General features: G+C 35.7%; 1 protein-coding gene across 3 annotated transcripts; it reads left to right on the forward strand.

The window, feature by feature from the left end:
• Positions 1-2,911: 2,911 nt before the first annotated feature.
• LOC145687977 (dual specificity protein phosphatase 3-like) lies at positions 2,912-24,727 on the forward strand. 3 transcript variants are annotated; one of them, XM_081761624.1, is made up of 5 exons: positions 2,912-2,981; positions 12,382-12,438; positions 17,656-17,807; positions 23,122-23,339; positions 24,356-24,727. In XM_081761624.1, exons 2-5 carry the CDS (start codon positions 12,397-12,399, stop codon positions 24,553-24,555), a joined length of 612 nt encoding a protein of 203 aa, XP_081617750.1. In that variant the 5' UTR covers positions 2,912-2,981; positions 12,382-12,396; the 3' UTR covers positions 24,556-24,727. The 3 variants fall into 3 exon arrangements, with proteins under 3 accessions (XP_081617750.1, XP_081617729.1, XP_081617739.1); XM_081761603.1 differs by lacking the exon at positions 2,912-2,981 and adding an exon at positions 5,113-10,555; XM_081761613.1 differs by lacking the exon at positions 2,912-2,981 and adding an exon at positions 10,618-10,801.

Consider the following 24,727-nt stretch of genomic DNA (forward strand, 5'->3'; position numbering starts at 1 on the left):
TCAAATGAGCCCGAAATAAACCCGAATTACAGAAAGTTAATAATCAACGCAAAAAATTTATGTTTGTTTACAACAATTAGAGGTTTAATTTTGTAGTTTATTAGCTTACATGATTCAGAGATAATAACAACATAAAGATTCTCATTTACACTTACTAACTATAATGAATTCTAGAAAGAAAATTGTCATTATAAATTTCGTCTCCCTGAGCCTGTTGCATAATCGTAAGACGTTAAACTATTTATTTAATTTTATTTATATAAATTCTCATGAAATGCCCAATTTGAAATGAATACTACAAATATTTAAACCAAAACGTCAATATGTGCAATTTTTAATGCAAATGGATGTGTACAGTTTAATGAACTCACTCAGATAGTCATCAAAGCAGTCATTGTAGATTGCTGTAAATAAAAAGAAGGAATCCACACACTGGCTGTTCAAACTTTCACTCACAGGTAAGCTAAGTACGTTTATTTTTGTTACTTTTAGTTTTTCATTCCACTATACAGTTAGCTTTACTCTCAATTCGACAATAATAATCAGATTTTTAGTGCGGGCGTCTTAAGTTAAAAATGTTAATGTGCTTTAAAAGTTCTCCAAAGAGAAAGGCCCCATAAATATCGTTGTAGAGTATATTTACAAAGTTAGGCCTGACAAAGCCCGAGAAATATGGTTATATATTTAAAAATTTACGGCCCCGCCCTGCCCGAAGTTATCTATGGCTTGTAGGCCCAAGCCCGGCCCACGGACCTGGTCGGGCCTAAGCTCACGGGCTCGGCCCGAGCCCGTGCAGACCTCTACCGTAACCTATCTCGCCGAGACGCCATGCACGATCTACAACTACCTCAATCATACCAGCAGACCGTTACGCACAGCTTGGCACGTTGCAAGAACATCTTCTTCCAAGAGGCGAAAAGGTTTATTTTCTTCAGAGAATTCTCTCTTTTCTGGTTCTTCCTCTCTTCCACCAACCTCTTCCTTTCGTGCCGACTAAAAACCTCCACGAGATGTAGAGCGCCAACTTCAAACTACCTCACCTGCATCAATACTTTAATATTGTATAACGAAGAACCCTCCTCCGAATGCCTTCAAAAATCAGTATAAATGTAATAGAACCGTGCTGTTTCAACAACTAGTGAGCATCAATCTTCTCAACGATAGCGACCTCAAACCTGCACTCAACACTATCTCATATATTTTAGGATGGCAGGAACAAATCCAATTACAATCATAGAGTGGAATATTCATCAAGCATAGGTTAAGCAAATGGCATTACAACACTATGTGCTATTTTTCAACCAACCATAATCTTGCTTCAAGAAGTTCGGTTATTTCATCATTTCCAACTACACATCCCAATCATCCTCTGCTACAGGAGTACCGACCGGATCATTACGGAGGTATCGCTCTGGGGCTTCGACGAGGATTTTCCTACACTCTCCTCACTTGGATACCACCTCCACCGTCTCCCCACACTCAATTATAAGGAGTACGTTTTGGTGATACCAACTTTATCAACGTGTATTCAACTCCAGAATCTCCTAATCATACCGCCTACTGGACCCTTTGTTTCGCAACTTCTCACATCCACTGTCACCGGAGAGGACGCTAAGACGAAGAGCACTTTGTGGGGCAATGTGTCAACGAATGCGGCCGGTACGGACCTGATTACGGCTCTACGACACTGTCTTACCTACTAGCAAACGACGATACTCCGACTAGACTATCTTCATCGATGATATATCGATGGATACGGCCAGACCCAGTGCTTGCTCCTGTTATCACACTTCTCAGTTCGGAGTTGTATATCCAGCATACCTAGAGAGTTCACGGCTATGCATATGGAATTGACTACTTTCCCATTCTATTGATTTTGAAATCATCACTAGACGTCTGTTCGGCATTTGGCTTAGAACAGTTGCTCCCTTATTGCCTTCCTAAAGTCCTTTTACCATTCCGACAAATTACATTTCAAAAGAACTTCCAAGACATTTTTCGTGAGTACACTACGGAAGTCGATGGACAATCTGTGCAACTGCTTTAGGATACCATTGTGCTAGCGGCGCACAAAGATGTCACATCTATTATTTACTGGCGAATAGAATCTAATACCACGAAGCGTTCTTGGATATACGATCCTACCTGGGATCATACTCACCATGTTTTATACAGTCTTCTTCGACTCAACACCGCATAGACTCCTGAGCAAAAATATCTTAGGGCTTTCACGATACTCAAATATATTATGGGGCGTTTACACTTAGTCGATTTGCGTTCGATTCAGTTGAATTGACGTCACTTTCAACTTAATCGACCGTGTAAACGGGACTTCAATTTAATCGTTTGTTGATCGAAGGCGACTAATCGACTGGCAACTGAATTGAAAGACTTTCTATTTTCTTCTGCTATAACACCGCAAATTGTACCAATTACTGCTTGCTTGGACATCTTTAAAATTGCCAGTCGATTTCGAATCGACCAGAGGAGAGCGAGTCGACAAGCAGCATTCAATTTCGGTTGAAACAATTGAACACATCCATCGATCTGATTCGGCCTAGTTGCTTCGATTTAGTCGCAAATGCAACGAGTCGATTTAGCCGTGCGACTAAATCGACCAAATGTAAACGCCCCATTACTGCCAGCAGGATATAGATACCTTGAATTACCTATTTTATGTCTGTCCACAAGGGCGCCGATTTCTCTGTAATTATGAGGGACCGTTCAGATGTGGATTTGTATATTTATAAAAAAATTCTTATAATAATAAAAATACATATTCAGAAATAACATGGGGACCACATGAGTGTTCAAGAATCTTGTGTTATACATGAAATTATTTTACAATTGTAGCCTATATGTATTAAGTGTGAGGCACCGATTTTCACAACCGTCGGTGGTTTTGAAGAAGAAAAGAGAATCTTAAAAAAAAAAAAAAAATATATTAGTAATAAGTTGGTGTTCTGCTTATATAATCTGTGGTACAAAAAAAATCAAAACAAATATTTTTAAAAAATATTAATAGCGTATGGGTTAAGAATAACATGTTTAATTTAAATTCTCATTTCTTCCATGAAAATTTTAACTTCACGATTCAAAGGTTTTGCGCTATTACCGTTACACACTCGGTACAGATGAGGTTTATAGGGGCCAATCATTAAAAAAAAATGAAAGATTACTGTCTCATTATAGTATTATCAGAACTGCTTCATTACTTGTCTTAGCGTTTTGTATAGTACTATTTACTTCATGGCTGTCTGCGAAGTGCGTACACATTTAACGTTTACGTTAAATTGCACATCGAGAAGTGGAATTGATTATGAAGTATTTTGCAAGATAACATTGATGCAGTTTATGGCATTACTCGAGCAGACGGTTCTACCAAATTTTGACACATTTCCTACATGGGTAATAGTTAAGAACAGCTACTTCTCGTCTCCCGTGCACGAGGATACATCTTACTGTTGCACTACCTAAACACCCTAAGTACAAGGGCAAGAACTCAGTCTATTACCTACTTTTTAACATCCTAGATAGTCAATGAATAATTCCTGAAAGTATGGCGTTTCTCGTCTTTCCCTAAATGGGAAGTACGGCTCCTTAACAATAACCCCTACATGTTCAGGTTACGTTAAGCAAAGCATGTACTAAATGAGGAGCTCCATTACTACTTGGAGATTGACTTCAGGAGGGCTCAGTATAAATAGAGTGTGGATATATGCTATTAAAAACCACAGTCCATAAAACACGAACCTATTTATGCTAAGTGGCCACTAAAAAGTACGAATGCTATCTAATCGTCAGAGCAGGGACGCGCGAGAGCGAAAAGGTGCGTCCGTAGGGAGCAGGCGCATCAGCGACGGGGAGTATACATAAACGAGGATAGTGAAAAGCACGCTTACACACATGATACTTTCACTATCAGTCAAAATTCATTTCAGTATGCTGTACACTGACAGTAACTACTTATATTTACACTCTCATTTCTTCACAAAAAAAGGTTTCACATCGTATTTTATCTTATATTTTCTATTTTCTCGAACCGTCTGCTCGAGTGAACCCGACTTTATTGGTAATAAATGATGGCATTACTCTAGCAGACGGTTCTACCAAATTTTGACACATTTCTCAGATTTTCAGGTTGGATTAGACCTTTGTATTTGTTTTAGTAGAGCATGCATCAAGTGAGAAGTTCCATTACTTTTTGCAGATTGACTTCAGAGGCAATCAGTTTAAATACAATGTAGAGTATGGCATAAAAACTACAGTTCATAAAACATAAACCAACTTGTGCTTGGTGGCCAATAAAAAGCACGATTTTTTTTCTACCCGACTCAGGGCAGGGGCGCAGCATGGGGGCTCGAGCCTTAGCGAAGAGGTGCGTCCGCAGAGAGTAGGTGCGGCAGAGACGGGGTATACTGATAGTGGAGGGTAATAAAAGAGCACACTTACTTTCACTATCACTCAAAATTCATTTTAATATGCTGTGCACTGGCGGTAATTACTTTTTTTTTTTTGATAGGCTCAGGCCCGTCTTTCAAAACTGGTATCTCAAAATTAAAACCGGCACAGGTTATCATTGCCTTTTTATTTTTTCCTTTATTTATTTATTTTTTTTTTTCATTTTGGTATTGGTAAAAGGGGATTTCGATAAGGGAAAAGAAACAAAACTACGAACAGGAAACAAAAAGACAAAACAAAACAAAGAATAAACTATGCTAAACTCAACTATCGGCTAATATAATTTCCAAAATGCCATAACCATTAAGCTTGACCCTAACATATTCTAATACTAACTATGCAAAAGTCAACTATCGACTAATACAATTTCGTAGGACCCTATCATATTCTAATACTAAATTGATTACAAATCAAATCAAAATATCTAAATTCTATCTGATCTATCCTATTATTTCCTACCTTTGTTTGCTATTTTTATTTATTTAATCCTAATCCTAGAAATGTTTAGTTAGTTACTCCTAACTATTTCGCTGCTTCTATTTTTTGGGGGGGTATTTATATGTCTATATTATTATTATTATTATTATTATTATTATTATTATTATTATTATTATTACCGTTTTAAAGTTATTTATACGTTGTTTCTTTTTTAACTTGATTGATTCCATGTTTATTGGCTATGATTATTATGTTTTAATTCTTCTTTTAATTTTCTTGTGCTTCATTTATTTATTCTGTTTCTTATTTATTTTATTTTTTGATTAAATGTTTATTTTGTGTTTAATTTTTATTATTGTATAATATTATTTATTTTGGTCTGCTTCTTCTTCTATCTTCAGGTTTTCCCTGTATGAGCTTGGTTTTCACCTGCTATTTCAGGTTTCTCTCCTGTGATCATGTTTAATTCTTTCATTATTTATACACTGGTTTTCCCCTATATGTTTTATTTTATTTTGCCCATTTTGCACACTAAAAGCATTAGGAACACTAACTTGACACTTACTCCACATTCACGAAACCACACTAAATCACACTAGTCTACATGTGGCGTTCCTCTTGGTAGTCCTTTGGGTCTTCGTTTATTGAATGTTCTCGTGGTTGCAATAGATTTTCTGCCAGTAACACAGGTTTGAGATCCAGAGCCCACTCAGAGTACTTAGTGTGGACCCTGGTCCGAGGTATCCTTCCACCTGTGCCGATGTATGGATCAATCTTTATTAACATGCCGTAATTGAGCCATTCACGAAGTCAAACTTGTCTAATATGGGGACACAGTTACAACCAACATTCATACGGTCACACCAGAAGAACCCACCACCCGAAGGAAAGACACACTTCCAAAAAACACACTCTAGTGCGTCCGGAGTTCCGCTCCAAGGCATGTATGGGAACGCACTAGCACAACCACACTCATTCTCCCCGGCAGATACTGAGTTCCTGTATCTTCCACGAGACATTCGGCGGTGTCCGGTCCAGAGGAGAAACTGGATTCCATTTATCCTTCCACATTCATTCTGCTCTTGTTTTCCTTATATGTTTTTCTGTATAGAATTGTTCTTTCTTTAGTTCCAAGTAAAGGTCTGTTATTTTCTTTAGGATATTGTAATCTTTCTCATTATATCAGCTATCGTCTTTTGTCTTATGTCCACTCTTTCCTTAAATAACTCCTCGAGCAAGGGGCACCAGAGAATATGATGCTCTGGTGTTCCAGTTTCACCACATTCACAATTTTAATCGTCTTTGGCCTGTATTTTTTGTATGTAGGTTTCATATGGACCATGTCCCATTAAAAAATGAATGAGTCCTGGGCCTGGGTCAAGAAACTTAATTTGTTCTCTTATTTCTACCGTTGGTATAATATTTCCTAGGTATAATACTTCTAAGTCTTTGTGACTTATCAGAGTGTGTCCATTCACTATTCCACATCCTTTTAATTCTTTCTTCAATCTCTTGGGCGCTTTCAAAAACGTCTCCCAACAATGCTCTTACCTCTTCTTTATTATTCCTCCTCATCCAATAATTTGCCACTCTCTGTACTACTATTAAGTTCAAAGGTTTGACATCAAGTAACAAACACAGGGTATTGTTGGGAGTGGTGCTATATGCACCACTTAACCTCATCAAAAGATTTCTTTGCGGTCTGATAAAGTTTTCTTTTATTCTTGTGTTTTGAAGCAGTTTATTTTCTTGACACCAATTGTGTAACTCTTCAAATATTGCATTTGTTTTCATTTCTATTTCTCTTCTTGAATTGGCTGATAGTATTATCGCAATATCATCTGCAAAGGCTATTCTTCTGTCTGTTAGATTGTTAGCATTTAATTTTTCCAGGCAGGGTTGTATCAAAAATATCCCACATTAAGGGCCCAAGTATTGAGCCTGTAGGCAGCCTTTTTAATTACGAATTTGCAACTCATCTTGCTCCATTTGTACTGAGATCCTTCTATTCCGAAAGTAGTGTTTAATGATATCAGGTAGGTTATCAACCTACCTAGTTATCAGGTAGGTTGGTATTTCTAGATTAACTAGTTTTTCGATCAATGATGGGACCCACAGGTTGTCAAAAGCTCCTTCTATGTCTACGTAAAGCGGCAGGACATATTTACTTTCTGAGTTACTCATTCGTATTTGTTCCATGTACGCATTTAGTGCGTCTTCTGTTGATCTGCCAGCTCTGAAACCAACCTGTAATATATCTTCTTTCATATTCTCGTACTTGTTAATCCTATTTGCTATGATCTTTTCATATATTTTACTTATGTTTTTTTTAGCAAGCAAATTGGGCGATAGGAGTTTACATCCGTTGGGTCCCTGTCTTCGTGTTTCAGCAGGATTATTAATTTTGACATTTTCCATGAGTCAGGAAACTCTTGCCTTTGTAGTAATATGTTGCAAAGTCTTATCAGGTACGGGGTCCATACTTCTCTATTTTTCTTATAGACTTCATTTAGGATTTCATCCAATCCTGGTGATTTTCCTGTTTTTAGTTTCCTAATGATGTTTTCGATTTCTTCATCGGTTGCCATTTCTTCATTATTTACCTGTTGTACTTGTGTTGGCTCTTCGAATTTATTTCTTATCCGTTTCTGATCTTCCGTTTCGTTTTATATTATATCCTTCGGGAAAAACTTTTGTATTAAATTTTCAATGGTTTCTTTTCTAGTCACTGTATAAGATCCATCATTTCTTTTTAACGTGCAAAGTGTCAAGGGGTTTATTTTCTTCATTATTAATTTGTATGGAAATCCCCACTGATCAAGCTGTATGTTTTTAGCTACGAATAATTCCCAGCTTCTTTTCTTTGCATTTATGATTTCTGCCTCATACTCTTCTTTGGCATTTCTATAGGCTAAAGTCTTCTTTCTCTCAAATTTGGAATTGTTGTGGCTTGATAACTTTTTCTTTATGCTCACACAATTTTTCTTAATCTTTCCAATTTAGGTGACCAAAAATCGCCGTATCCTATTCTCTGTGTGATTTTAGGGGTGGATGCCTCTATTGCCAATTTAGTAGCCTGTTCAATTTTTTGCACCAGTTCGTCACTGCTTATATCTATGTCCAATTGTGGTATAGGTAAGCTTCTCTTTAAAATTTTCCCAATTTATCTTTTTAAAGTTTAGCCTTTCTTTGTTCTTGCTGGGTGTATTTAGTTCCATGTTAAATGTTATTATTTCGTGATCGCTTGTTGTTTCTCGATCCCATGTATGCCAATTTGTAATGTTATCGCTAAGTTTGGGGTACATAGTGTTATATCAATAATAGAGCCCACAAACGTTGGTTTGTTTCCAGTATTTACGATTACCAATCCATTCTGGGGTGTAAAGTCTTCCATAATTTCTCCTCTAGTATCTGTAAAGGGTGATCCCCAAGCAGTGCTCTTGGAGTTCGAGTCCAAAACAAGCAATGTTTTCTTTTCGGGGTTCTGCAAATGATTTGTTGAAGTTTACCTAAAATATTTCAATGTCTTTGCTATACTCAGTAATTACTTATATTTACACACTTCAATCCTTCACATAAAATGTTTCACATCGAATTTTAACTATAAATTTTCTTTTTGGTAAAACCGTCTGCTCGAGTGAACTCGGAATTCTTAGTACAGTAGTTTAATAAGACGTATTGGTTTTCGCAGTACAGTACTGTTTTTCAAAGAGCTGTTCTGCGTGTTGCGAAGACACCTAGAAAATTGATAAGTGTCCTTTTTTAAAATTTCCTGAGTTAACTTATTACCAATATTTTAATGTTTCATTCTTTATTCACAACATTCTGAATCAAAGCCATTCTTTTGCTGAATGATGAACCGTTGTGTTTTTTAACACACTTCAAAAGATTAGGAAAGGAGAACAATCAACAAACCATTGTTTTGCAATACATTATTTTTACCGAGAAGGGTTGTTGAGATATTGCTAAGGTTGGAAAGGTTTCTTTTTCAACTTACGACAGTGATGTGGAAGTGGAAGTTCCCTCATGCTGGTCAAAATTTTCTCATTACTTAAAATAATCCCACCTTCTAAAATCGATTAAAAAAAAAAAGTCTAGCCCTACATGAAGTTTCGCTGTACGTTCATAAAAATAAACCACTTTGTCATTTATCAAAGCTTTTGGAGTTGTGTTGATTTCCTTCAATATTTTTGTTCGGTACTTTTCTTTTTAACAAAAATGAATGATTAACTTAAGGTAGCATTAGATGAAATAAAGACATGCGTATTTCCGACGTAGTAAACTATCATATAGTATTATATTAATTTGTGTCCTACTTTTCCAATGAATGCAACTTTTCGCTTATCAGAATCTGTTCACCCTATAGTACAGTCGTGTTGACAAATGTGAAAAATACGTATTAAGGTACGCTAGGTAATCACTACAAAGTAGCGTTGCATGTAATCCGCGTGAGGGCGAGGCAGAGCAATACGACCTACGTGAGGTGCGAAAATACATATTCAGGATGAGAATTGTTTTTGTTTCATCATTTCCTAATATGCCTATTTTTATGGTTGAAAATAATGTTCGTATGTGAGTAAGGATTTGAACTTGAGTGGATAGTGTAAATTTGCACCTGAATTCTAATATGCATGTAAACATATGCCGTAAGTATGTATCTTGTTTTATATGACATTGAAACAATTACTGAAAAGGTAAACTAGCCTTCTCATCCTGTTGGTTTAGTGGTTAACACGAGTGACTTAGGCGTGCGGGGTCCTGGGTTCGATTTCCAGTAGGAGAGCATTGAACGCATTAGAGTAGTTCAGATTCTACCCAAGTCTCGGTGCTGAAAAGCAACGTAAACTTAATCAACAAACAATACAACCAGGCATTGCGTCTATTCTAGTTCAGAACAGAAAGAAATTGGAAGGCTTGCGCGTGTTTAAGTAGGAAGCAGGTGCAATAGTGCTGTTGACAAACTATAAAAACGAAGAAAAATACACGAGAACACGTGCGCATTGGTGCTAGTTGGTCAGTACTAGGTATCTTTCCAGTACAATTGCATACTAATGAACCACAGTTTTTGATGTTTGCATGTTGACCAGATGACTTACACGTTCTCCGCTCACATGAATAGGCTTCGTTAACATTACTCTTCCTTTGTGAATCACGAGGTTTTTACCTATAAATTAAAGAAAAAAAGTTTTTAAACATGCAAACGGCAAAAAGGTGATCTTGTTTTTCCCCTCCAAAAGTTAGGTAGTCACTGAGATTTGTATCTAGGCATAGGACATAATTTATTGAACGTATAGAACATATATCAAAATTTAAAGTGTGTATGTGTTTAGCTTTCATACTAAGATATACAAGTTCAGTGCGAAAAAGTAAATTATAAGATTCTGTGTACTTCCAGTAGTCCAGTGGTTCAACAAATAACGTAAACACGCATGAAAGTGTTTCATATACAATATTTCTATTTCCTATTTATTTATAAATGACTTGAAAGTGCAAAGTTTAAGAAGTTGTAAACTAATACTTCCTATTTACAGGTCAGTTTCACCCAACTGCTGGACATCGAAAAATTCGTTAAAGATTTTTTTTTTAAAAAGCAATATTCCCTATTACTGCTGTATGGATGAAGAACATTGTTTTAACGAATTTTTTCCAGGTCAAGGTTTGTCACAATACCATGTTCGCTCCATTTTTTTTTTTTTTTTTTTTTCATGTGACCCAAAATTTGAGAGATCATAAGTCGGGAACAAAGGGGCTCCACATGACATTTCACACGCTTGTATAGGAGAGCAAAGTCTACCACAATGCCAAGTTTGATCTAGATTAGATGAGTTCCATTGAACTCGTACGATATATAGTATTCTTGATTTTTCAGGTAAAACTCAAATAAAGGACGATATACTTCAAGGTAAATCTTACCTTTATTTCGTATGTTGAGAACGTTTTAGAAACTCATGATTTATAGTAGATTACTGAAGTTCTATTGTAAGTCATCAGTTGTAATTTGAAATGCAAAAAAGACTTTTTTTTTTTTTTTTTTTTTTGAGCAAAGGAGGAAGGATGGAGATTTTTTCAATAAAAGACTGACTTTCTTGGAGGGAGAAAAGAAAATTTACGTTTTTTTCTAACTTTTTTATATTTTCTTATTAAAATATCATCTTTGTTTTCTTGCAATTGATTTTACAAAAATAAATAAATAAATAAAAATGCCTTTACAGCATTCACTTCTTAGGAGTCCTATGTTCTGTCCAGGGCTGGCTATCTTTATTGGTTTCCGAACTGGTATTTCATTGGTTGTTTAACCACCATATCAAGTTCCTGAGTTACACATCTTGTCATATGTATTGTACAGATTGCGTAAATTCAAAGTGGCAGACAAGAAAAAGTATCATAAACCAAGGAACAGGTGCAAACCCATATTTATTTTGGTATAGAATTTCGCTTGCATCTCGTTTTCCGTCCGAAAAACGCTTTGTTGTGATCTTCAAATGTTCTGTTAGAATCTATATGATAAATGTCATAAACGGCCATTTTGGGTATGATGTTAGTTTAACCGTAGTGAAAGTTCATTATGTATAAAATTCATTCTTAATTTCTATCATATCAATATATTTGGAATATAAAACTTGGGTATAGCTTTTTTTAACTATCTCCCGCTCGGATTTCATCGACCTCAATAAATGCTATGTATATAGATAGACTTGTTCTGCGTAACCTCCTACGTAAAAATGTCTTTACCTCGAAAGAAGCAAATGTTTTATTTTATGTATAACTTCTAAATTATAGTTTTGTTCCATTAAATTTAACTACTGCTTTTTCAGAACAGTTGTTGCTAATGCTATTAAATTTTTACTAAAACATTTTTGTCGCAGAACATTCTGCGATTCGACAAACAATTCATTCCAATTAGAAAACTCAATGCGTCCGTTAATTTGGCTTTTTCTGTCCTATCTGTCGTATATAAAATGATCGATTATCCTCAATTATTGAACTCCAATATTTATTTTTCCTTCCGAATGCAGTAATTAAACACTTGTTCGTGTTATAATGGTAAAAAAAAAGAAAAAAGAAAGGTAGTTATTTCTCTATTAAAGTTAAAATGTTCAAAGAAGCCCAAAATTTCCCCTGGCAAAAAAAAGCAGTTCTTTTTCTTTCGAGCCCTTGCATCTCTACTTGTAATTATTTTAATTTCTATACGTCTTGATAATGGACTGGCGGAAGTACTTAAAATATATTGAGCGTGTGTGATTACTTGTAATTGGAAAGCAATAGAAGTAATAGTTTCCTTTTTCTTGAGCGCTTAGATCTAGAAAGTAATTATCCTGTATTAGTGTCTTTTCTTTTTTCTATGATAATTATTTTATTCTTTTAAAATTAAGTCACGTAGTTTTCTTTATTCTTTGTGTAGTCGTAAAATGTAGATTAGTGCTACTTTACATCATACATAATTATGGATATGTTTAATGTATGTATGTATTAACTTTTCAGGGTTTCTTTCATCGTATGTTGAAAACTACAAATTTGATCAAGAATTTCTTTAGAGAGGTAAAGTTCTGATTAAGATTTTAGTCTATACTTAACTTTCGTTAAAATGAAAAGTACCTTTTTAAAAATCTCTTTAGATTCCTTAGAATATGAGGATATCGAATTTTCGGATCGAAAGAGAAATAATAGGTGTTTAGTTATAAGCATTACATTAGTTAAAAAAAAAAAAAAAATCTACATTTAGATTACCTGAAATGAGATGTATATAGTTATGAACTATCCATCAAGCACAATACATACTTCATTTGTAGAAACTTCACAGAATAAAATACTTTTTACCAAATGAGTGAGTTTGAAAAGGATAATTGTTTAAACTTCCTGAGTTTCACCTTCTATAGATACAATAATATGTTGGCATTTAAGTTGTCCAGAAAACTATTTCCGAACGGTTATTACATTCATAAAATAATCTGTTCACTTTTATTAGATAAAATCAAATGTATTGATAAACTTTTAAGAGCCTAAGGTTACTTTCGTGAACTAAAGACTATGTTAGCCAATTGAAATTAATTTTTTAATCCAGGAAAGGAAACTGTTAACGAGATGGATATCTTGGGAAAATGGAGAAAATAAACCTTCGATATTTTTAACACAACTCAGAATGTCACATGTAAGTCTACTGATAAAATAGATAGCCTTCCTTTTATGAGTAGGTGTATCTTTTAGGTTAAATAAGGTAACCGAAAGTAAGATTCAAACGTTAGTTATACATCATATGCTGTGAAAATTATTTTGTAGACGATTTGGTTCATTCTATAGTATCTGAAGCAAGATTTTAATGAGACGGCATTTAATATGAGAAAGGAACATTCAGAATAGATTTAAGTGCCATGTAAGGGATACCAAGGATTGTGATATAATGGTTTCTGGTTTGTCTAAACATTTAAGCATTTCAGACACTTAATTAAGGAGAGTAATATAATACACAAATTTACTTTTCGAGTTGAACGGAATGAATTTGAGTCAATGTACACTGGGACAAGAAATCCTTCACTTTAGATACTCGTAAGAAGTGAGATTTGATTATAACCAATTTTATTCAAAACAGATACAAATGTGGCTTCATGTTTTTTCTTGTACAGTATGGTAACCATGGGTTACTCTGTCGCAGGTTCTCTTCTTAGCCATTCGTGTGTAGCCGAGTATATTTTTATGCTTGTACAGATAACTTGAAATATAATGTATTTTATAGGTATTGTGTTTTGTCTTGCCGTTATCGGATCGTTAAATATCTTGACACACCACTAAAACTACAAATTTACTACCTTAATGAATAAATATACTGCTGTATAAATAAAAATTACTACTTTAGTCTTTGTCCTTTGATACTTCAGCTGCTAGTACTACTAGGTAGTTCAGTTGATCCAGTTTTCTTCCATAGGTCCGATTTATTTATATATTCTGTTTACACTAGTTAACAAATTTAAACTTTTTGTTTGTTACATGAGAAAAATCACCTGATCTTAAAGGAACTTTTGCGCTGAATTCGAATATGCACTCGGTTTCTCTCCATCACGTACAGTTTTCCCTAACAGAGGGATTTTCGGGAAATTCCCTCAAAAATTTCCCTTTTTCAGATATTTTATTCCCCTAGCTCCTGTCCCCTTACATATAGTAACATAGAAATTATACCTAAGTATACCTTGATTTATATTTAATAAACCCTAAAAGTTTCGTAAAAATCGCTTTGTTCTTTCTAGAGAAATAAATATATTTGTATGTATACTGTATGCACTGTTTATTGCACCTGATAGTAATGCTTTCAGATCTCCTGAGTTGGGGTAAAAACGATTTGCTTTATTACTACAAACACAGACATAAAAATGAATATTTACAATAGTCAACAACACACTTGTATTGCTCTCTGTAAATTAGAAACGTGTATAAAAATAGAATGTACTTCCAACGTATATTTTTTTAAAACGTACAGTATATGTATATCTTAATACATATATATACAATTCTCCAAGTTTTTTCGTTTTGTTCATGAAATGGTTATCAGTATTTGTTATCAAATGTAACAGAATGCAAAAGAAAGAAAGAATGGAATACAGACTCATTGTTGACAACAATGAACTAATGCAGTCTGAATTTTCCACTACGGTATCGTTTCCCCCCTCCCCCCGTGTATTTCTTTCTTTCTTGTGTTCTTGACACCTGGTGAGGGAGTTTTGTACATTTTTATATTGACGTGTGGTTTAACACTACTTCACTTTCAAAGTTGTCTTTGCTGCTAAGAGTGCTTTCATGTTTGATCTTAACGGTATTATACCCAACTAAGACCAGAAGTTTAGTTTGTGATCAGTACAATGGCGTCAAGAGGACGGCGTTCGTGTGTTAACTCACCAAATAGTTTTTGTTATGTGTGTGGCCAGTTTGTAGTTAAAGGACAGTGTAGATCCATTACACCATCGGTGAAACTAGCATATTATATATATTTCGGATGTCGTGTGGGAGATCAGGACAAAACTTGGGCACCCAACATAATTTGTGCGTCGTGCTACGTCACTTTACTTGCATGGGCCAAAGGGAAACGGAGGTTCATGAAATTTGCTGTACCAATGGTGTGGAGAGAACCCACCAACCATCTGGATGATTGTTATTTTTGTCTCACAGTAGTTAAGGGACATTCTAAAAAAAAAGCAAATACACAATAAGTTATCCCAACGTTAAATCCGCAATTAGACCTATTCCGCACGGGGATGAACTTCCACTTCCCGAGCCCCCTACCAACTGGGAAGAGATATGGCCAAAAGACTCTGATGATGATCATGACCTTGATGAACCATCGACATCAACATGTACATCCAAGGATCCAACGTTCATCCCTGACTGTGTTCGCGAGCCACATTTCATCCGGCAATGTGAACTTAAAGACCTAGTCCGTGATTTGCACCTGACAAAACAAGAGGCGGAACTTCTGGGATCAAGGCTCCAGCAGTGGAACTTATTGGATGCAGAAACGAACATATCAGTGTACAGGAAAAGGCATGTTCAATTTTCAAGCTATTTCTCAATGCAAGATAATGTGTGCGTATGTACGGATATAAATGGGTTGATGGCGGAGCTAGGAATTCCTTACGTTCCAGAAGAATGGAGGTTATTTATCGACGCGTCAAAGGTCAGCCTTAAAGCTGTCCTTTTACATAATGGAAATAAAAAACCTTCTATACCACTTGCGCACTCAGTGAAGATTAAGGAATCCTATGACACCATGTCAACTTTGCTAAATCTTATAAATTACATTGTTGGCAAATATGTTGTGATCTTAAGGTAGTTGGTATTTTATTAGGACTGCAGTGCGGTTACACGAAGTACCAATGTTTTTTATGTTTATGGGATAGCTGAGCTGATGACAAACATTATGAAGTGAAGGAATGGGAACCTAGAGTGAATTACGTACCTGGAGAATGCAACGTCAAATACGCTCCTTTGGTAGATCCTAATAAAATATTACTACCGCCACTTCATATCAAGTTAGGACTTATGAAAAACTTTGTCAAAGCCATGGACACATCTGGTGAAGGTTTCAAGTATTTGCGAGATAAGTTCCCTAACCTGAGTGATGCTAAGATTTCAGCGGGAGTGTTTATTGGTCCCCAAATTAGGAAATTAATGCTTGATGATAGCTTTGACAGCAAGTTAAACAGTGCTGAGCTAGCTGCCTGGACAGCATTTAAGTGTGTTGTGCGCAACTTTCTGGGCAATAACAAAGCTGAGAGTTACACAGAAATCGTACAGGAGATGATACAGAAATACAAAGAGTTGGGTTGTAGGATGTCTTTAAAAATCCACTTTTTGCACTCCCACCTCAGCTTCTTTCCTGCTAACCTAGGTGCTCTCAGCGACGAACAGGGGGAAAGATTCCACCAAGATATAATGGCAATGGAGAAAAGGTACCAGGGACGATGGGATCCTTCAATGATGGGGGACTATTGTTGGGGTCTTGTTAGAGAATGCAACATTTCTTACAAAAGAAGGAAGTAGTGTACGTTTTTGTAACCCAATGGAAGTTTCATATATTGTGATAGTTTTGATTGTCTTTTCATGACCTTTTGGTACATTTGTATTATTGTTTATTGTAAATTGTCACACTTGTAAATTATATTGTATTATATTTTATATATGTGTTTGTGGTAATAAAGCAAAACGTTTTACCTCAACTTAAGAGATCTGAAAGCATTACTATAAGGTGCAATAAACAGTACACACAGTATACATACAAACATATTTATTTCTCTAGAAAGAATAAAGCGATTATTACGAAACTTGGAGGGTTTGTTAAATATGAATCAAAGTATACTTAGGTATAATTTCTATGTTAGTATATGCAAGGGGACAAGATCTTGGGGTGTAAAATAAACGAAAAGGGAAATTTTTGAGGGATTTTCCCGAAAATCCCTCTGTTACGGGAAAATCGACGTGATGGAGAAAAACCGAGTGCATATTCGAATTCAGCGCAAAAAGTTCCTTTAAGAACAGGTATTTCCTTTTATGTAACAAAACCTTTGTTAACTAGTGTTATTTTTCATTCTGAATCATTTTGACGGCTATAGATAAAGATGGTAAGACCAGTCCTACTCCTTCTTGAAGCAAGTGGTTCAGGAAAAGTCAACGGTCTTCGGGGACAATAGTTCATTATATAATCCTTCAACCTATATCCAGAATAAAACCTACACCGTGGGATTTATCGCTCAACATGGCAATTCTGAATCAATGCAAATAGTGCAGAACTGGAAGATAAATCAAGCGAAGTCGAGACCGTATGATGTCATGAGCAGTATCAACCTCATATACAAAGAGACCTCATGTCTTTAAATACGCGGCTGATTCTGTTCGTCACTTACATAGGTCTTTTGGAGATTATTTGTAAGAAATAACCTTATTTTGATTATTTTTCTTTAAAAACTTGGATATATTACTATATTAAAGAAAAAAAAACCGACTCATTTTCCAGAAAGAAGGAAGAGGACATCTCCTGGGAAAAAAAGGACGTTTGGTAACCTGATCATAATGCCACTCAACCCATTTAGGCAAGTTGCCTCGGTGAGAGAGACCCGGGTAAAAGTCCGTATATTTTCGTTGCGTAAAATAAATGTAAAATATTTTTAGTATTGATTTTTTAAGATTGAAGTAATTGGGCATTATATAATCCTTAATTGTTGAAATATATCACCTCAATGCTAATTTGAGTTTTTTTTTTTTTTTCTATTGCAGAAGAATGAAAATATGCCGTTGGCAGTTGTGGAGGAGACTACAGCAGGAGAGCTTCTTAAAGTTATCAATACAACTCGGACCAAGCCTAGACCGCGCAGTATAGAAGTAGTGGAGTGTAGCGAAGTGTATCCAAATGTGTTCATTGGAGACATGTAAGTAGCTGGCAAAATTATTTTACAAGTTATATTTTGCACAGGACTTTATTTCGAATACCAGTTTTGAATCAAGTCATTGAATCGATTTGGAAGCAATAACTGAGTTTTTTTTTTTCTGTGCTTTTCGTCGTTATGTAACGTCCTGGTTACGAAGAATGAAACCTTCTATGAACGTGAACCCTGAACACAATCGGGGTTTGATTCCCATGCTGTTGGGAGTGCACAGAATGCGTGTTCTTCACCACAGAGCTCCTTAGTGACTAAGCGGTTAGCGTATGGGCCTTTGGTGTGGGAGACCTGGGGTCTATTCCCGGCGGGAGCTCATGTGATTCGGATTCCATTTTAATCAATAGGTCCCGTCTCATATAGCCTCGTTACTGAAAGGGACGTTAAGCTAACAATCAAGTCAACTTGTTCTCCACCACATTATTTCCCTCCCAAAGAGCTGAAGTACAGGACCACACCATTGGCTTCAGAAGCAATAAATAGCTGCTGTTTTGGGAAACATGTAAGGTAAATTTAGGGGATGCGACTTTTCTCAAAGGGACGCGTTCTCTTGGTTTGTAGCATAACACAGTGGGGCGGAATCATATTCTAGTAGGAAAAGAAATGTGCATTTTTTAAGTTACGAAAGACCTTTTCACCAACTTCAGTCCCAACCAATAGGAATAATTTTCAAGTTTCCAAGAAAAAACATAAATTGTTTCCAGTTTTTTTTTTCTTTCTTTTTTAATGAAAGTTGCCGTGAAATATGATATTAAAATGGGGTGAATTGGTTGTTGCCTGTAAGTAACACATAGTAAATTGCAGAGGTTTCAAAAATTAGAGTGCTCGTACAGATTTATACCCAAATGAAAATAATAGTACTCCATCTAAAAGTTACTTCGATACTATTTACTGTTGATATTTTATGTGACACAGGTTAGGTGCACATTATTAGATATTATTAGGAAGAGGAAGAGAAACTGGTTAGGACATTGCCTAAGAAGAGATTGTATCATGAGGGACGTCCTAAAGGGTATGGTGGCGGGAAAGAGAGGGAGGGGGTGAAGGAGACTACAATTAATGGATGATATAAAAACAGAAAGATCATACGCGAAGACGAAGAAGTTAGCGGAGGACCGTGGAGCATGGAAGTGTCTCAGCTGCGGCAAGTGACTTGCAAATAAAGGCAGAATACCTATGATGATGATTAGGTGCATCGCAAAAATTCTGATAAAAGGTTTGTATTTCTAATGGCATAGTCCATTAAAAAAAAAAAAATTGTGAAAAATCTATCCCCTTCTTGGTCAGACTTCGACTACCTCTTTACGAAGTCAGTTTTTATTCTATTGACGAAACTTGTATTTTAAATATATTATTTTAAAATAACCTGCATGTAGAAAAAAAGAGTCTGTCTTAATTCATTCTTACAATGAATACGTTATTTTGTATAATTCATGCACAACTACAGGATAGACAATAATAATAATAGGTTTAGAACTAAGTGTGTTCGAAACAGCATTGTGGCAACTACTGTGCGACTGTGTTGTCGCGCTTCTGTGTTGGGGTGGCGAATTTCAGAACTAAAGCATGTGACTGGAACATCACAAGTCCTAAAGTGCAAAGGTCCTAAAAGCAACCAGTGGCGAGGCTTGAGGGGAGACAGAGAGACAACGTCTACCCGTTAGAATTTCATATGCATTAAGTTTAGGTCTTTATCTAACCTAAAATTTCCCATAAATTATTTTCTTTTTCTTTTTTTTTTTTTCAAGTTGAAACTAGATCCTTATACACAGAAACAGATCTATAACCGTCTAGCAGAACTGTGAACATTATCCTTGTGTTTGATTCATATTCCTTGCATCAACCTGTAGAAGCGTAGGAGTACGAGCTGTGTGTGATTAAAGAGCCAAATAAATACTCGCCTTTAGAACCTTTGAGAAGACGTTGGCCTCTCCGTCTTTTCAGGGTCGGTAGTCTAGTTTACTTTAAGATAGATTTGTAAGTGCCAGAAACACGCTACTTTCTTGTTGTTTATTTTAGAACACAGGGTGTCTATCGGTCACGAAAGTCACGAATGTCACGGAAAAGTCACGAAATCAGAAAACGGTCATGAAAGTCAAGAAAAAGTCACGAAATTTAGCTTTTGGGTCACGATTTTTTTTATCTGTATAAATGTAAGTACAGGTTGGAAAATTTTGTTCTATAAAACGACAAAATTCACCACGAAAAATATGTCTAGGGTCGGCTTTAGACGCTATAAAATCTCAAGCAAACCACGCTTCTATCGCGTCTAATTCGGTCTAATTCGCACCCAAATTCACACTTGAGAGTGTTACAAAATTTTATGATTTGGTAAAGAAAAGGTCACGAAAAAGTCACGAAATTTCATTTTGGAATTTTAGTAGACACCTTGGAACACCTTTCGAGCTCCATCTATAAAATGTTAAATTGTTATACCATGCTGTTGAAGAACGATTTCTTTTTGCTCATTTGTCGGTTTGTGTGTTTGTCTAATATCGCAAAAAAGAAACTAACCTAAAGTTCAGATATTGCATTGGCAACTCTACCACTATTGTGTATTCCGCCTTAGCGAGAGTGACAAGTAGAAGTGAGATGATTACGGCGTTCTCTCTCTCTTTCTCTCTGGATGTGTGTTTACAGATTAAGGTGGAATTGGAACCATCGTAATGCGTTGGAATTTTCAACGCTCTCCGAATAGGAATCGAACTCAGAATTATGTACATTAATGACCCATGCCTTAGTCACGATACCAGCGGGAAAAGATGTTTCGAAATGTTGGTTAACAGCTCATTTAAAGAAATTATTTTCACTTGGGTGCAAGTCACTTAATGGATTTTAGTAGCTTATAATAAAATTATTTTCACTGCTTGCACTTTGATGCTTGCGAACGAATTCTTTTCCCATTAAGTGCCTCCACACCAAAGCAAGTTGAACTAGTATTGGAAAATAACCTTAATCTTTTAGTTTTACGTCGCTATGCTGCTGCAGAAAGCTATCGCTTGCGTAAGGCTGCTCAGAAAATACAATTTGAATTTTGCAACTCTATTAATTTACCTAAAGGATATTACAGGATAAATTGAAGGAGAACGGGACTCACTAATACACTGAATATATATGTAGATGGAGGGCAATGGTGGATTTAGGTATTTTGCGACCTAGGAAACTTATGGTCGAATGCCCCTTCGCCCGTCACTGCACCACCTCCTGATACGCTATCCACTAATGAAATTGTTCCAAAGGTTGATTTTTTTCTTTTGCGGTCCTTCTGAACTCAGCGGCCCTAGACAGTTTGTATAGTCGCAGATCCCACGCTGATGGAGGAAATAATTGGAATACTTTTATCCATGCTGCATTTTCTGGTGTCCTGCAGAGGGGCTACTTATAAAACTGTGATCGAATCGATTAGGACTTCCCGGGTTCGATTCCCGGCGGGAGCTCATGTGGTTCGGATTCCACGTTAATCAGTAGGTCCACGTCTCATATAGCCTCGCTGCTGAACGGGACGCTAAACTAAAATCAACTCAACTCGATTAGGACTTCGTAACTTCGTAATTTTATTGGATGACGCACTTGAACATACATGTGTCCTCTATGATCAAGGGCAATGCTTTGAAGTGCGGTACCCAGGTAGTTGCCCGGGTCGTCCTATGTAAAGGTCGCTGATGATCCCTGTTCATTCATACCTTGAGTATAAAGTATAAAATTTCACAATTAGTTGATATTATACATGTAGTATGTTATTTCTCCGAAATCTAGATTTTCCGACTGGCACCACATTTCCTAGAAATGAGGGGCATCATTTTCCCACACCCTCTCTAGGAATGATCATAGAGGACACACACATATATATAGGTGTGTTTGTGTGTGGTGTTGTGTCTACTTAATTCCTCATGGCACGCTTCGCCACTGAAAACAAGTGCACTAATCCTGAACGGCAGAAGTCCTAAAAATCATTTAGCTGCACAAGTTCTAAACTGCAGAAGACCTAAAAGTTAGAACTTGTGCTTATATTTTTAGAACTTATGAGCGTTACCTGCTTCTTAAACGCAGTAAATTTAGTTCAGAGTTTGTTGAAGAACTTAGTCAAATAAAATTTCCAAGTTCATATCAAGAGTTACACAATACTACACTGGAGGTAGGATCAAAAGCAAAAGTAGTTTAAGAAAAAAGTAGAAATTCAAACACAATCTGTTTTTAAGCATGGAATGGGACGGTTGTATCAGAAAGCCTCAGAACGTTCCTTTTTTAAAACTACCATTAACCAATCACATTCTCAAAAATCGTTTAAATTGCCATAACATTGCCGTATGTGAAACATTGTGTTCTATAACTATTACTTCACTGAGACGAATAGAAGATACTACAAAGTGGGAAAATCTCCAAGTTTTATATATATGTAAAGAAGGGTTAAAGAATACATTTCTAATCCTACATGAATTTCCTTATGTATCTTCAGGAGAAAAAAATAGCCAGAATTGTTGACCTCTAGGGCAAATACAATTCGTGAACATTATACCAATTACGGGATCACGTTGCATTTATATGAAAGGACTCCAGTATGTAAGCGTCTGTAGAAATTAGCATACTAGTGATCTTGCTTACTCTTATGTTAGAACAAAAATTTCAACTTTTTAATAATTACAAGTCGCTTGAATCTGCAGATATTTTTCTTATTTTTCTTTGCACAAGGTAGCATGGCAGTATATTACTGCCAAGTCGCCTGTATTAACTTCGCAACACTTTTGAAATAATCCTCTTATAAAGTAACGCGTACTGACTAAACATCAAGTTATATTTTAGGAGGTAGAGGATAGAAACATCAATATATTACCATTTCCTGTTATCAAAAACGACTATTTTCTTTTCACCCTGTTGTCTTACTGTTTTTCATTATTGCAGGTCTGCATTTTTACTTATCTTTCTTATTCTGTAGAGTGGATTTGTAGAGCTTGAAACCTATGACTACGTTTCTATGTGTATTAAAAAATGTATTTAAAAAAAGTATGAGCTTATATCAATTACTGATTTTTACTAGTTATTATTTTGTTGAAAGAATGTGCCTAAGAATTGAAACAGGATGGGATCCTTCTTTAAATCAAAATTAGAAGGGAAAATTAAAATTACAAGTAAACTTCTTAGTAGGGGAAAAGTATTATGCATAGGCATTAATAATAAATATTGTCCAACTTTTATATGAATAACAGTTTAACAACGTAAAGAATGAGCTGGAGCTGAAATGCTTCTTGAAATTCGCTGATTGAAATATTACTTCGATGTGCTGATTTAGAGTTTAAATTAATTTCAGAGGAGCCGCGAAGAACAAAGAATACCTGAAGAAAGTTGGTGTTACCCACATTCTAAATTGTGCTGAGGGCAGATTTGAGGTGGACACGGATGAAAGTTTTTACAGAGACACTGGAATCAGTTATCTAGGATTACAACTACCTGATACGCTATCAACTAATATTTCTGAGCACTTCGATACTGTAGCAGATTTTATAGATAGTGGAGTTGAGAGTGGTGGTAAGCATACTATTCTCAATCTATTCGAAAATACGTGGACTCATTAAACCTTTTTCATTATCAAACGGGTATAAGTCGCCAATGAAGTGCAAACACGTCTCCTACTTTTGTTTTTCAATAACTTTGAATCTGTTGAGTCGATTTTAATACCGTTTCCTTAACGCAGAATATTTTTCTGTACGCATTCAATGTTAGACTTGCAAAGTGACTTGTGTTAAATTTGGTCAGTTCGATTCAAAGTAATTGGCAAAAGAACTTACTTACTTTTAAATATTTGCAGTTTGAGGGGAAAAGAGGGTATCTCGAGAAAATTAATCATAAATTTGAGACTTCGGGAAGAATCATGTCCCAAGCTGTGTTACGTAGGTTACGAATAAATAAGAGCCAGACGTCGAAGATATACAGGACTCGGAATTTGTATGAAAAATATGCGCCCGGTGTACAGTTTTAATTGGGAAGTTTTGGGGAGAAAAAAGCCTTCGCCTAGACCAAGAAGAAGGATAATGTGAAGTGCGGTTTAAAATAGTTAACAACAATCAGTAGATTGAATTTGCAAAGAATAAAATCCAATGGCGAGCTTTAGTTTCTGTAGAGTAACTGACTTCTCTTATTAATATCTTAAGTAGTTAATACGTTGAGATAATGCCTGTATTTACGATTGAATATTCGTATAGCTGTGGAGATTCCGTTCCTTACAATTGTAAAAATCTTAAAAACAAAGATTTTTGTAGGATTCTAGGACTTAGAAAGTGCTTTGAGTCTGCATTTGAAATGTTGTTTATCATCGCATAGTAATTTCACCTTCCATTATATGATTCAATAATTGACCTAATTCTGGTGCTGTCTTGAGCTTTTTCACTGCTTATGTAATGATGAAAGTCAATTCATGAGACTTTTTAAGGATAAGAGGTATTATATGAATCTACTTTTCATTATTGATCTTTTTTTTTTCTACATTTTTCTTCGTAATATTTAACATATGTAATTAGAATGTTTCAAATTAATTCTTGTTCCAGGTAAAGTATTAGTTAATTGTTTGATGGGGATGTCCCGGTCGAGTACATGTGTTCTTGCGTACCTTATGATTAAAAAGGGACTCACTGCTCCTGAAGCTCTCAAGGTAGTTTGTAAACGCAAACATGTTCGACCAAATGATGGATTTTTGAGACAGTTGGCTGATTTGGATAATAAGCTGAAGAAAGATAAAGGTTCATAATTATAATAAACTTATTTAACAAAAAGGGGAAATAGAAAGCATGGACTTTCTATATTGGAAAACTTGTCGTTTGTTAGAGCTACCGAAACGAAGAATGAAGAATATGATATCGAATTTGTTGATAACTGTTTCACATTAACGAAGATATCTTCTTAATTAGCTGCTAACAATG

The sequence above is a fragment of the Thermobia domestica genome, chromosome 1 (assembly GCF_964235325.1).
Source record: "Thermobia domestica chromosome 1, izTheDome1.hap1.1, whole genome shotgun sequence".
NCBI lineage: Eukaryota > Metazoa > Arthropoda > Insecta > Zygentoma > Lepismatidae > Thermobia > Thermobia domestica.

Bases quoted from the DNA above. Each gene is read 5' to 3' on its own strand.
- LOC145687977 (XM_081761603.1), top strand. From the start codon at position 10,517: ATGAAGAACATTGTTTTAACGAATTTTTTCCAGGTCAAG. The intron at 12,439-17,655 runs GTAAAGTTCTGA...TTTCTATTGCAG, and splicing joins TCAAGAATTTCTTTAGAGAG to AAGAATGAAAATATGCCGTT. The intron at 23,340-24,355 runs GTAAGCATACTA...TTCTTGTTCCAG, and splicing joins TAGTGGAGTTGAGAGTGGTG to GTAAAGTATTAGTTAATTGT.